Raw genomic sequence first — 13,743 nt, 5'->3', positions numbered from 1 at the left:
CAGATGCTGGGACTTTGTAAGGACCATGAGTATCTGCACAAGTAGGGCATAAAAGAAAAACGAACCCCGCTTGGCAGCCAAGGGGGCAGTGAATAAGTAAAATTAATAAATAATTTATGGGGGTTTTTTTCCCAAACATGGAAATACTGAAGGCTGACGCCAGTTCACCCCTGTAATTTCACATCACTTGTTTCACTTTCCGAATCCTAAACCCCAAGTGCTTCAAATCTCACCCTCCCAAAGACATTTCAAAGCCACTCCGATATTTTATCTATCATTTAAATATTTCTACGTATGAGCCACACAGTGTCGCAGCTACCAAAGCAGCAAAGTGGGGAGCCCCAGCAGAATTTCCTTACTTTTGTGGTTTTTCAGACACTAAATTTGTTTGAGGTTTCTTGCTCTTGGCTTCAAAGTTTTCTGTGATGCCTCACACCTCTGCTTTATGGCAATCTAGTTTGACGTTCAGCATTTTCCAGGCCTGGAGAAAAACACCTCCTGGTAAAGATTCTACCGAAGAAAACAACCCCACAGCTCAAATTGCACCTTCTCCTTATTTTGAATGCATTTTGATCTCAACAGAGGAAAAACGAGCCAAAATTCATCCTTTTCTGCTTTTATTTTTAATGCCAAGCTCCTACATTTATCATTTTTCAATTCCACGGACCTAGATTAAAAGCAGGAGGAAAAGCTAGGTGATGAAATATGAAGAAATCATAATTAAAAATCAATGAGTTTTGGGGTTTTTTCTTCCTAAAGGGAATTTCAGGGGGTCCCACGGGTGCAGTGCTGGAGAACCGTGTGGGGCTGCCACGCACACCTGGTTTGGGGGCTCCGTGCAGAAGAAGCTGCCGGGCTGAGTCTCCAGGCACTGCCACAGCAGATGCTCTTTGACAGCCATCAGCAAGACGTCTGCGCCGAGACAGGGAAGAACCTCCTAGGGTGAAACCAGCCCTACCACCAAGAGGTGACTGTGCGTGGAAAGGGGGAGCTGGCACAAAACCCCTCCGTCGTTGACTCCACCACCATGGCCCGGCCGTGGCTCCATCTCTGCATCTGCCTCCAGATCCCAGGTAAGAGGCACATGTCTCTTAAGTGTTGAGGGCGCCTAAAATCATGCTGGAGCCTCTCCCCCACCCTGCTCCAGCATGTGGGATGCGTTGCACAACATGTGGATGATGGAAGTTTAAATATACAGGCGTAGTATAGATCTATGGGATATTATTACCTATCACCACAAAATTTTTGACAATACTTTAGCTTTTGGTCAGCTCTAAATTGGTTGGACCGTTAGACTAGGTGATCGTTGTAGGTTCCTTCCATTTCTATTCTATTCTATTCTATTCTAGTCTAGTCTAGTCTAGTCTAGTCTAGTCTAGTCTAGTCTAGTCTATTCTATTCTATTCTATTCTATTTATTGTGCAATATATAATGGTATATACACCACAGAGTTTGTTTTTACTGCACTCTCTTAGTGCAGACGGACTGTGGGAAGCTGCTGGTGGAGAAGTTAAAGTAGGAGCTATCTCCATTGCCTGTGTAACGCGAAGACGATAACATCCCATCAAATTTTCTTCTAAATCTATCACAGGACTGAATGTTTCCCAAGGGACACAGCTGGAATCAGTGTGTTATAAAACCATGCTGCTTATTGCAGACAGGTTGCAGGGGGTCTGGACCGAATAGATACAGTCGATGTCATGGCAAAGTGGTAGAATTACCCTTTACAGGACAGATTGTGCCATCATTTCTTAGGTGGAAACTGTTGAGAGCTTGAAACACCCATTAAATGTATATATTAGGGTGGTGGCTCAGGTTGGTCCCCCGAGACATTGCCCAGCCTGGGTCCACAGCTGCCCAGCACCCTCGCTAGAGGCTGGCAGGGCTGCTGGGTGTTTTGTTCGCATCATGTAATGGTCATCCAGCTGCGGCATAACACGGCTGATCTGGCAACAAATAGCCCGAGGCACTTTATCAACGCCTATATACAGGTAGTGATACCCTACAGCTCTATACAGTGGGGTCCCCACTGAGAAAACCCCAATAAATTAGAGTTTGAGCTGAACGTGCAAAAGAAACACTGACCGTTTCTGAGGTGCTGCAAGAGGGTCTGGCCAAGCACATGGAAACAAACCTGTCCCACCCTATTCCCTGTGGTTCCCTGCAAGAATATACACCAGGAATGGGAACAGGGTGGTTCTGGGGGGATGAAGGTGTGACACAGCTTTTCTGCTCTGGCTCCATGGCAGCTCACCCCACCGGAGCTTGACCTCTGGCTCAGAGCAGAGCTGAGCGTTTTCCAGGATCCCTTCTCATCTCTTCTGATCCATCTAATATCTCTCCTGATCCATCTAATATCTCTCCAACAGCTCAGCAAAAGGTTTTCATGGGGGGTTAAGTTTCCCATGCCCAGCAGAGCCAGATCTCAGGGCAGCCAAGGGGACCCTGAAGCCACCGTGCCTCACGGACGCACTTATTTCATCCCCCCCCCAAACACCTGGCGGGTGTTTGCCAGGGCAAAGTTTGGGAGGATTGCACTCCAAAACCTGAAAATGCTGTATTTTAGTATTAAGGAGACATTTATATTGTCGCAGCACCAGAGGATGCGGTGAAATGCTGCAGCTGCTGTGCAATGCCCGAATTTCGGCATTGCAATATTAGGGCTGAAGCATGTTCATGTCTGCAGCGTGCCAGCAGCAATGGGGTCATCGCTGTGGGATGAAGGAGGGCTCTGGACCTGTGTCAGTCAGCAGAACCCTCTCCTCTGCTTGTCCCCGTTGGGGACATGGGGGACATCGGGACCATGGGCCACAGGGATGACTTCAGGTGGTCTTGTGGTCATGCAAACCCATTCCCACACCACAGGGCTGTTTGCAGCAACTACTGTAAGCAGCTTTGGGATTTTGAAGGAATAGGGCCAATTTAACATAAAAAAGCCAAAAAACCCCATGTTTTTTTAAGCTTTTTGCACAGCTTTAAAACACGCCTGGGAAAGAGACAGGGGAAGCGAGAGCATCCTTATCTTCAGAAGGCTGTTTTTCACTTGGTCTCAGAGTATCTGACGCTTTGAAGGATTGTTTGCTGAACAGAAGGGATCACAAGTCACCTGTTATCCTTTTCACAAGGACACATCCTCGCTCGCACGGAGACACCGCTCACATCTGCCTGGGACAAACACCACTCAGATAATTTCCACAAAAGCGGCAAAGCCCAAACAGGGCAATGCGATAGCAAACCAAAGCTTTCAGCCCCACCGCTGTGCCTCACTCCCTCTCCTTTCCCAGGTCTTGAAATTCATACAAAAATAATGTCGTCTGAAAACTGATATGAAATTGACTCATTTTAAGATGCTTTTATGCTTTTTTGGTCTTTTTCTGCACCCGAGATGAAGTTTATTGGTGTTACATCTGTTAGAACAAAAATCTGGCAAAGGAGTTAAGATGCTCAAAAAAAATCTGTTGAAAGACGGGTGAAGACCCACCAAAAAAAATGAGAGAGAAAAGGAGGGAAGGAGAGGGGCTTCCACAGGAGAAGGTGGAGATGCCCTTCCCTGCACATAGCCCTTCAAAATCATCCCTCCATCCCTCTCCCTGCCACTGAGCCTCCTCCTTAAATGAGTGTTTAAGAGCAAACTTTACCTTTTTAACTAGGCTTGACCAGAAAATAGCTGGGGAACCCAAAAAGGCCTCTGAGGGAACATGGGCTGAGGTTCCTGATAAAGACGGTCCTGTTTCTCACTTATGTGATCCCCTCTTCTGTGACTACTTGATCTTATTAAGCCCTCAAAGAAAATCTGTACTTAGCATGGAAGAAAAATAATGCAAAGAAAATAATAGCTGTGTATTCCTGTCTCTTTTTTCTTAGGTTTCTGTACAAATCTACTTTTAGTGCAGACTCCAGAGAATATTTTAGCCCAAACTAACAGTAAAACAGAAATCCTCTGTAAGCTGAAGAAGGAGCATACTGGGGTGTACTGGTACCGCTGGAGCCAGGAGAGGCAAAATTTCGAGTTCTTGGTATTTTCCAGCTTGTTGGGCAAAGCCACGTATGGCACAAACATCAGCCAGGACAAGTTTAGTGTCCATGGGGGGAGTTCCCACAACTCCTACAGCCTGCACATCAGCAACCTCCATGCCTCGGACAATGGCACCTATTACTGCTCCGTCTCCCAGTCCTCCCAGCTCCTCCTGGGCAGCAGGACACGTCTCGGTGTGGGTAAGTGTCACCCCCAGTGTTCTAAAATGTGCCTCTGGCAGGCTGTGATGAGGTCCCTTGGGTAAGGGGTTGGTAGACACTTCCCAGTTTTGAGATGCAAGGTTGGGACTCTGGGGTTTTTCTGAAGAGACCTATGAGACCGGATAAGGCAAAAAATACAGAAAATAGCTAAATTTTAGGTCAGCTGTGTGTGATAGTCCTTTTGCCACCAGCAGTTGTTCTGCCGTGATCATGCTTTGAGCACTGCATCGGTCCTAGTGTTTTAGGGTTTCCATGGGAAGACCCTGATGTTGCCATGCGATGTGCTTTTCTCTTCCCCTGTGGTACTTCACATGAGAGGCTGGATATGTGCCCTGCTCAGCTCCCGGGTCCTTCCCTGCCCTAATTCTTCCTTACCCTTCCTCCAAGTGAGAAGAGCAGCGTCAAGGCTAAGAGGACATCACCCCTCGGGTCTCTGGGGAGGGTCTGACTGCAGGCTTCAAGCCCGTCCTTCACGTAAAGGATTGAAATGGGATTTGTTCCTCAAAGCTCACAACCCACTGTCACTGGGGAGCTCCAGCCAGAAACCAGAGCTGCCTGCGGGTGGCATTGGGGGAGTGATGCTTTACAGACCCTCGGTCGTACAGCAGCTCTTTTCAGCCCATTTTTCCCCTTGACCACAGAGCAGAAGGTGATGCAGAAAAACTAATGTGCTTGAAGTAGGATTCAGCCCTTTCTTTGCAGGCTTTTAGGGAGACAAATAACTTATTTAACCAAGATGCAGCTATGGCTGCTGGTTCTAAAGCAGCCCCGGTGTCCCAGCCTTTGTTTTGTTTTGGGTTTTTTGGCAAATATGCCCTGAACCTTGAGCTAGCTGAGAAATCCCTTTGGGATTCTTGCCGGCTCAAAGAAAAGTTGGTTTAAGATAAAGGAGAACTGGTTTTTATCAACTGGGCACATATCTATGTGCAAAGCAAAGCATGAAAAACAGGATTGAAATTCAGCATGATCAAGGACATGCCAATTTAAAACAAAACACCGGCAGGTGCCCTAGGAGGAGTCAGGCTTTGCTGGTTATTTTCTTTTTTTCCTTTTAGTACTCATGATAAAACAAATTGTCTTTAAGTGCCTTTTCTTTAAGTCTATCATAATGTAAGGGAGAAGTTGTCCAGATAAATCCCAGGCACCTGATGTCTCACTTTTCCTTGTAAAAGAACGGTGGTTTCCGTAGGAATTTCAATCCTGGATAGAAATGGAAAAAAACCAGCTTTGAATCACCCAAAATTTTGAATAAGTGGAGTTTGAGCAGTCAGATCTACAGTTATTAAGGACATTACTGGGATATTTTCCTGACCAACTTTACAGAGATGAGTGTGCTCCATTATAATTCAGATACACCATAATAAATCCTGCCCTAGTTTTACCAGAAAAAAAAGAAATTAAAAATCCAATTTTGAGCAAAGATTAGAGCAACCTGAATATAGGAGAGATCTGGGGATCCCTTAAAACTTCCCAGTGCTACTGAAATCTCCTGCTACCTCTGATTTCTTGCAATGCTGATGAGATGGTGCCTGGCAGTAAATGTAGCTTAAGGAAGATTCCCTTTTCTCTTCCTTAACCTTCTGCCCTTGTTTGCCTGATATATTGTTTTATTAATGCTTTTACAAGCTCTTGGTAACTTCTGTGGCCACCGAGAGGTTCAGGTCATGCTCCTGGCCCCTCCAGATGACCCAGATGAGGGGTTTCCCGGATGGGGCTAGTTTTTAAAAGCCAACATTTCCAGCCCTTCCTGCCTGCTGTTTGAGAGCTTTGCTGCACTCGGTGCCATATTGACTGTCCTCTTCCCCTCCTTATTCACCAGTTGATGTTTTGCCTCTGCCTCGGAAGACCACTCGGGCACCATTCTCCAAAAAACCCGTGCGGTGTGTAACGAAAAGAAAAGCTTACAGCAAGAAAGGTACGGCACCAGGTTGGCTCAGGCTGCTTTGCAAAAGGGGTTTGCTGAGGTCCTGGGGGTGCCCAGAGTTCAGCTGGTGTTTGTCCTGGGGTGGGGGCAACTGCAACGTGACCCTGCAGGGATGGGCATCCAGGTCTACCCAGACCCACCGCTCCGGATGGAGCTGATCTCTGCCTTTAGGAGCGGTTTCCTGGGATCTGCAAGGGTTTATGGGCCAGGATGTACTTCCTTTTAGCTCTGCCTAAGCTCTGGTGTCCCTTGTGTGTGCAGCCCCTGCAGGTGCAGCATCAGTCCTGGAGGCATGGTGAATTCCCGTGCCAGAGATAACACCACAAAAAAGGTCATTGTGGCTCATAGCTAAGTTCCCTGCAATGCCTTTCCTGTAATGCATCCCTCAAGGGATACTCCAGGGTGATGGTTATGTCCCCCACCCCTCTCAAGGACCTGCTTTGCTCTACTCCTCTCCCCACCGCACCCTTCATCCCCCAAAGCTGCCAGGGCAGGATGATGCCGAGTGCTGAGCTGGGAGTGAGCAGCTCCACAGCATGTCCCTTCCTGCTCTCCAGGTGCCTGCAGCCCCCTGGTCTGGGTCCCGCTGGCTGCCAGCATCCTGGTCCTCCTGCTGAGCCTGGTCCCCACTGCCCACCACTTCTACCGTAAGCATCCTACCAGCCTCAGGGGACAACGAGGGGTGTTGGGCCCTGGGACAGCCCGGGAGTGGGATGGGGAGCTGGGAGGAGGTCCTGGGGCTGACAGACACCATCTCTCCCCAGGTCTGCGGCGGAGGCTCTGGCTTCGCATCCACAGGCAGTAAATCCCACCAGCTCCCCCTACCTCGGGCAGGCACAGAGACGCTGCCAACCCTCCCCTGCAGGATGCTGAGCCTGAACGGGACCCCCGAAAGGATGTTACAGGGGACAGATGTGGGCTTGCACTGCAAGACAGAAGTTTCTTTCCTGTGATGGACCACAAATTTAATATTTTTTCGTTATACAATGGCTGGCAAAAGGACAGGGGCGGATCCTGCAGCATGCTGAGCACTTCTCAAAGGGCACTGAGCAGGGTCAACACTGCGTCCAGCTCTGCACCGGGGCTGCTGTACCAAAGGGATTCAGATGGGCTGTAAAGATGCTCTGAGAGTTTCTTGTCTCTCCTCTCTGTTCGTCCATGGGACAGCACATGGGTGCTTTTGGTTTGCTCCTGCTGATGCTGGTTGATAAGACTTTGGTAACGGACAGTCTGAGAGCAACCGGCAGACAGCAGGGGCAGGTCCCTGTGCAGCTTGTAGAGGCCCTGTGCAGGCATGGTTGTTAGAAATAGTGAATATACTGCTCAGCTTTTTCGCTCCGCAGACTGGTGTCTTGTGGCTGCACTCAGTGCAGGACATGGCTGCGTGGCGAGCAAGGAGCCATGGCCTCTGCCTAAGCAAGAGTTAAAACAGAAAAACAGCTCCCGGGGGGAGCAGGCCTGGGAGGGCATCTTCTCCCACAGGAGACTGTAAACAGCCAAAGTGGGAGAGGAAAGTCAGACAAAGCGACGTACCCAAGGCCAAACACCTGGTGCAGCCTGAAGGCCAACACCACCTCTGATAGCAGAGGCGGCCGGGGGCTGGCCTTGAGCCCAGCAACACGGCACAGACAGCCAGAATTGCCCTGAGCGATGCCCGTGTGTGCTGAGACCGGAGCAATACCAGGGTGTACTGAGGCCCAAGCGATGCCCATGTGTGCTGAGACTCACGCAATGCCCCTGTGTGCTGAGCCCTGAGGAACACCCGTGCGTGTTGAGCCCTGAGTGATACCTGTGTGTGCTGAGCCCCAAGAGATGCTGCATGCGCTGAGCCCTGAGTGATACCCACGTCTGCTGAGCCCTGAGAGATGTTGTGCGTGCTGAGCCCTGAGCAATACCTGTGTGTGCTGAGCCCTGAGTGATGCCCACAGGTGCTGAGCCCCGAGAGATGCTGTGTGTGCTGAGCCCTGAGCGATACCCATGTGCTGAGCCCTTAGAGATGCTGTGTGTGCTGAGCCCAGAGCGATACCTGTGTGTGCTGAGCCCTGAGTGATGCCCATGGGTGTTGAGCCCCAAGAGATGCTGTGTGTGCTGAGCACTGAGCAATACCCACATGTGGTGAGCCCTGAGTGATGTGTGTGCTGAGCCCTGAGAGATGCTGTGTGTGCTGAGCCCTGAGAGATGCTGCGGGTGCTGAGCCCTGAGTGATGCCCACATGTGCTGAGCCCTGAGAGATGCTGTGTGTGCTGAGCCCTGAGCGATACCCATGTGTGCTGAGCCCTGAGAGATGCTGTGTGTGTGCTGAGCCCTGAGAGATGCTGCGGGTGCTGAGGCCTGAGTGATGCCCATGGGTGCTGAGCCCTGAGCGATACCTCTGTGTGCTGAGCCCCGAGCGATGCCAGAGGCAGGGTAGGTCTCCCCGGGGATGTTAACATGGCTCAGCCTCTGCCCAGAGCTGCAAGGCTGATGTGGGGCTGGAAATTTGGTGTCTTGCTGAGCGCAGGCAGCGGGCGGCTTGCTCTCAGGTGCATCCCCGGCCACCCATCTCTGCTGAAACACTGGCACCAGTGCAAGGCTGATCACCTCCAGTGAGTGCAAGGGGAAGGTGGTCCAGACACCTCCTGTCCCCAGCATGGATGGGAAGGTCAGCAGCTGTTTTTGCTGCTGGGGGAGCAGCAGGGTTCTCCTGTGCTGCACATTGCATGTATCCTTACAGCTGCCCACCAGCCAAGGACTCATGTGGCTCCAGAGTCCGCAGGGCCAGGGCATACACAGACATGGGAAGAGCTTCTGCGGGTGTACAGCATCGCAGTCACACAGCAGCATCCCTCTGGCCTTACCCTCCCTCCCCTCCCAGCCCCAGGGAGCTGCCACTCTCCACTTAAATTTTTCCAGAGGGCTTGGTCTGAAACCTGGCTGTGGGTGCTCCGTGAGATGGATGTTTCCCCTGAATAATGCAGTGATAAGGCCGGCAGTGGTGCACGCTGAGCTGGCCTGCCTGGGCTGTGGTGCTCACCCAGACGCTCAGGCAACCCCAGACCCCATCCCACCAGGGATGCTGCAGGGAGGGGTCCCTGAGCATCTCTGCTTCCCACACTTCATACCAGCAGCATATTTTAGCCTCTGTGAAAGCTCAAATGAACTAAACGTGCTCTTTTTCTACCCTGCGAGCACTCACTGCGCGGAGCTTTGCCCCAGGAGCAGATGATTTTTATGATATGTATTCTTTACAGAACAGCTATAAGGAAACCCTTTTGAAACTTCCCATGGACAAAGGTTTATTATTTCAAAACTAGGGGGTTTCCCTCTGTCTGCAGCTGCGTTTGAAATCCCAGCTCCATTTCCCACGCTTGAGGCATCCTGACCTTATTGTCCATCCCTGCTTCACCTCTCCCACCTCTCGGCCAGCAGACGGCCTCCCATGGCCAGCGGATGGGGCTGGGACTGGGCAGCAAAAGGCAAGCTGTGACCACCCCATCCTCCTCTCCCACAGGAAGGTGAGGGGCCTCAGAGGTAACCCTGCCCGGTCCGGTCCTCCATCCCCACGCTAAGGCCATCCCCACGGTGTCCGACCCTCGCTGAAACCACCCAGAGACCTTGCCTTGATAGATGTCAGCCACCTGATTATCCCAACTCCAATAATACCCCTTCAAAGGATGGAGATTTAACCCTTGGGTCTCTGCCTGCCAGTGAATAACTGTAAGAGGCAAGAGAGAATTTTCTTAATTCTGAATTCCCCGATTTAGCTTCGTTGTTCCTTTTTAAATTAAAAAAAAAAACAAACACAAAAAAAAACCCACAAAAGAACCCCATCATCTGCGTGCAACAAAACCAGGAGAGTGCAGCAACAGTCAAGGATGCCACAAGTCCTGGTGAAACAAAGGTTTGGGCAGCTTAGCAATGGAAACAATGAAAAAACTGTAGTAATTCCTATAATCATCAACAGGTTAAGACTGTTAATCCCAGAGAGATTTTAGCAGCAGGTTTCACAACTGTGAGAGCCGGTAGCAAAAAAATCACCTCCCATTTCATAGACATTTTTCGCAGAGCATATATAAGAAAGAAACAGAACCACTGATGAAAAGATGGGTTTGTGTCTGAGAAAATTAGCCTGGTCCCCTGGTATCTGCAACTCCTTTGGTTTTCTTTCCTACCTCGTCACTGTGCTGAGAGCAGGAGGCAGGGATGCTGTGTTATGGTACATGGGGGGAAAAGGATGCTTCCATCACGAAAACTAATGGGAAGATATTTCTGTGCATCTCTGCTAATGGCATGGTGCCCGGATCCACAGGGAGAGATACGGGTAAGGACATGGCCCCTCACAATGTCACCCCTGCAGTGATGTCCTGGCAAATGAGAGTCCCTAATTTATTCCTCATTTTCTTCCAGGGATGGACCAGCCTTTTGCTGTCTCCCACTGTCACCCTCCTCCCCACAGCAGGGAACATCACAGAAGGGAAAATAATGGGGTTTTGTATATAAACCCGAATCCTCATGTGAATGGTTAATAAATGGTGTCACCTTCAATAATAAAAGCAGACACCCCCAAAAAAAAAGGGGGGGGAACAAAGACAAAAGGCTTTTGAATAGGACAAGGAGGGTTTTACAGGTCTATGGGTTTAAGTACAAAGCGTTACCTATGCTGCGCCCACCGCTGTGAATCATCGGGCACGGAATTGTAAAAGACGTCAAAAATTACGTGTTGCAATCATACATTATTTTCACAGTTTTATATTCTTTTTTATTCTATATTTATATTTATATTCCATCTCTATTCTATATCTGTTATATAGAACAGATATAGAACATATAGAATATAGAATATATAGGAAAAAAAGATTACAGTTACTCCTTCAATAAACAGCGCGTGCATATCCTGAAAGCATGAAAATATTCCAGGGACAGGGAGCAGAGCAGAAATACAGGTATTTCGGGCCTTGTTGTAAATAGTCTTCATGTTTTTGTAAAACTTCCGTAAATGGATTAAAGAAAAAAAAAAGCCAGTCTTTCCAGAACGTCTCAGGTGTTGATCTAATACTGGCAGTGCCCAATTTTTCATCATTTTAGTGTACCCAGCCATTTTTATGTGGAGGGCCCGTGACGTTATAACAAGCTAGTGACATGACATCCAAAGTTATACCTGATTTTAAAGCTCCTAAATCTATAAAAAATAATTTTGCAGCATCATAAACACAGCTGAGTAGGGCACGCTAATGGAGAAAGGATGAGTAACATCACTATTAAAGGATTAAACTTGAAATCCATGCAAAGGGAAAGGAGATACATATGTCCACGGGTGCTGTTTAAATTCCTCCTGACTTATCTTTGGCCAGAGTGCCTCTGTGCATGGTAGCTGCTTATTAAATATCTCCTCCTGGCAGGAAAAATGGATTCACAGCAGGAGTTCTAGGCATCCAGACCAGACTTGGTAAGTGGGAATTTCTAGATATCTTTTTCTGCCGCAGTATAAAGCCAGATACGTCCCAGAAGCTGCAAAATAAAAAAAATAAAAATAAAAAAAAATCGCAATTTTTACTTGCTCTTCCCGAACCCCCTTAGTGCACAGACACAGACCCCCACGCACACATCCGAGCAGGGACATGGGCAATTCTCTTCCCCATCTTTCAGAAGCCTCCAACGCATAAAGGGCCGCCGCTGCCCACAGCCCGCGCCACCTCACCTGGCTGCTGGGCTATTTCATGTATCAAACAATTTACAGAAAACTAAAATGTAGAAATATTGTGTCATATATATCGGCAGTTATTGATATTGACAATTTTATAACTATATATTTATATTTATATATATAAAATTTATATAAAATCTAACACGCAATATATAAAAAGAATATCTATTATATTTTATACATATTAGTTAAATTATAATTAGTTTTATAACTATATATTATATATATTATTAAATATAGTTATATATAATTATTTAATAATTATTATTATTTATTTTATATATTATTAAATATAATTATATTATGCCATATATTATATATATTACAGTTAAATATATAACCATATAATAGATATTCTTTTTATATATTGTGTGTTAGATTTTATATATAAAATATATATGTGTTATTATATATATTGACAGTTATATAGACTGACAGATAACTATAGAAAAAAAACACTACAGAACAAAAAACTACCTTCAGGCAGCATAAGTGCTTCTTGCCTGTATTTCCCTGGACTTCATTGAATTTCATTCAATAAACCAGATTAGTAATATATTAAATTTCTGGTTTATATGAACCAGAAATGGTTTCTTTAATATTATTGTCATTTTTTATTTAATATTGTTTCTGGTTATTAAATTAAATATTATTTGCTGAAATAACAAATATTTGTGTATGTCAATATATCTATATTTTGTGCACTCAGGGTGAGATCTGCAGCTTCTGTGGAATTACATACAAATATTTGTTATTCCAGCATTAGCTGGGACATATCTCAGACCAAATTAATACATATGTATAAGGTTCTCCACCGCCTTGCTATGGGAAAGATTACTTTGAGTTTATACACCAGTGGTTCTTTCACAGGAAACAAAACTCTCCCCGTGCTTGAAATATTTGCAACAGGACAGGAGGTTTAATATTCTTCCCCCAGATGGTCAGGTTTTCTGCTAAAGTTTGACTTTTCATTTAGCCTTTAAGCATATGGAGGGGAACTGCATCACGCTTTTAAGCGGAGGAATAACGTTATTACTATTTGCACTTTCTGATCTAGTTAATAAATTAAAACCAGATGTGGAACACTCCAAAAAATCCCAATGATGGCATCAGTGCTGAATTTTTTCTCTGCCAGATACAATATTCATGTGCTGTTGCAACAGGGATCTCACATAACCAACTTATTTAGTTCAATTAATGTAAAAATCCAAGAACCCCTAAGACGGGTCACTCACGGAAAGCTGCTGGCAGTCAAAATGAAAATTAAAAAAACCCAAATGGCAAAGCCCTCTACATCCTCTCTGAAAAGCTCCTTGAAGGGGTCGGGAGTCTCCTTGGCTTTTTTGGGGGTTGTGTAATGAGTAAGGGCTAAATTTCATCTTGCCCAAGCCAGACCGAGCCTCTGCATCATGCGGCAGAAAACCCAATCCTGCAGAAATCGTGGGTGTCTGCAGGTGAAGTTTTACAACATTGAGCTTTTCAAGAGCTTGAGTTTTGCCAGGGAACACCAAAAAATGCCTGATTTCCCCGTGTACAGCACGGGGAGCAATGGATGCCTCCAAAACAAAGCGATGAGCTGGTGCCAACCACTGGCACCCTGCCTGCTGTGGTCAGCCCCGTGCCCCATCTCACCCCACATCTCCTCCACCCTGCGAGCACGATGGAGCAAGCCTTACCTTGCCCAAGGCGCAAGCCACGTTGTTTTTTCTGCTCTTCTCCTCTGCTTGTGGTTAAAACGTCCAGCCAGGAGGCTGGGCACTGAAATATGGGGTGCAACCAACCTCCCTCCCGGCGAGGCTGGTCAGGGAGGAGGGCTGTGGCTTAGGAGACATCTCTGTCCCCAGAGCTACACGTGTGATCTTGCCCACCGCATTTCCTGTTGCTCCCTCCCAGCGCCGAC

At 47.3% G+C, this 13,743-nt stretch overlaps 1 protein-coding gene across 1 annotated transcript; it reads left to right on the top strand.

Annotated features, from left to right (window-relative positions):
* The first annotated feature begins 453 nt into the window (after positions 1–453).
* On the top strand, positions 454–7,290 carry CD8B (CD8 subunit beta). The gene is made up of 5 exons (XM_054203124.1): positions 454–1,073; positions 3,865–4,215; positions 6,056–6,151; positions 6,718–6,807; positions 6,925–7,290. The coding sequence occupies exons 1-5, from the start codon at positions 1,028–1,030 to the stop codon at positions 6,963–6,965; spliced, it is 624 nt and encodes a 207-aa protein (XP_054059099.1). The 5' UTR covers positions 454–1,027; the 3' UTR covers positions 6,966–7,290.
* Positions 7,291–13,743: the final 6,453 nt, after the last annotated feature.

Source organism: Rissa tridactyla, chromosome 5 (genome assembly GCF_028500815.1).
Source record: "Rissa tridactyla isolate bRisTri1 chromosome 5, bRisTri1.patW.cur.20221130, whole genome shotgun sequence".
Taxonomy (NCBI): domain Eukaryota; kingdom Metazoa; phylum Chordata; class Aves; order Charadriiformes; family Laridae; genus Rissa; species Rissa tridactyla.
This window is presented reverse-complemented; position numbering and strand designations above follow the sequence as displayed.

Excerpts from the sequence above, each read along its gene's own strand:
- CD8B (XM_054203124.1), top strand. The coding sequence starts at position 1,028 with ATGGCCCGGCCGTGGCTCCATCTCTGCATCTGCCTCCAGATCCCAG. Across the intron at positions 1,074-3,864 it reads CATCTGCCTCCAGATCCCAG|GTTTCTGTACAAATCTACTT; the intron begins GTAAGAGGCACA and ends CTTTTTTCTTAG. Across the intron at positions 4,216-6,055 it reads CAGGACACGTCTCGGTGTGG|TTGATGTTTTGCCTCTGCCT; the intron begins GTAAGTGTCACC and ends CTTATTCACCAG.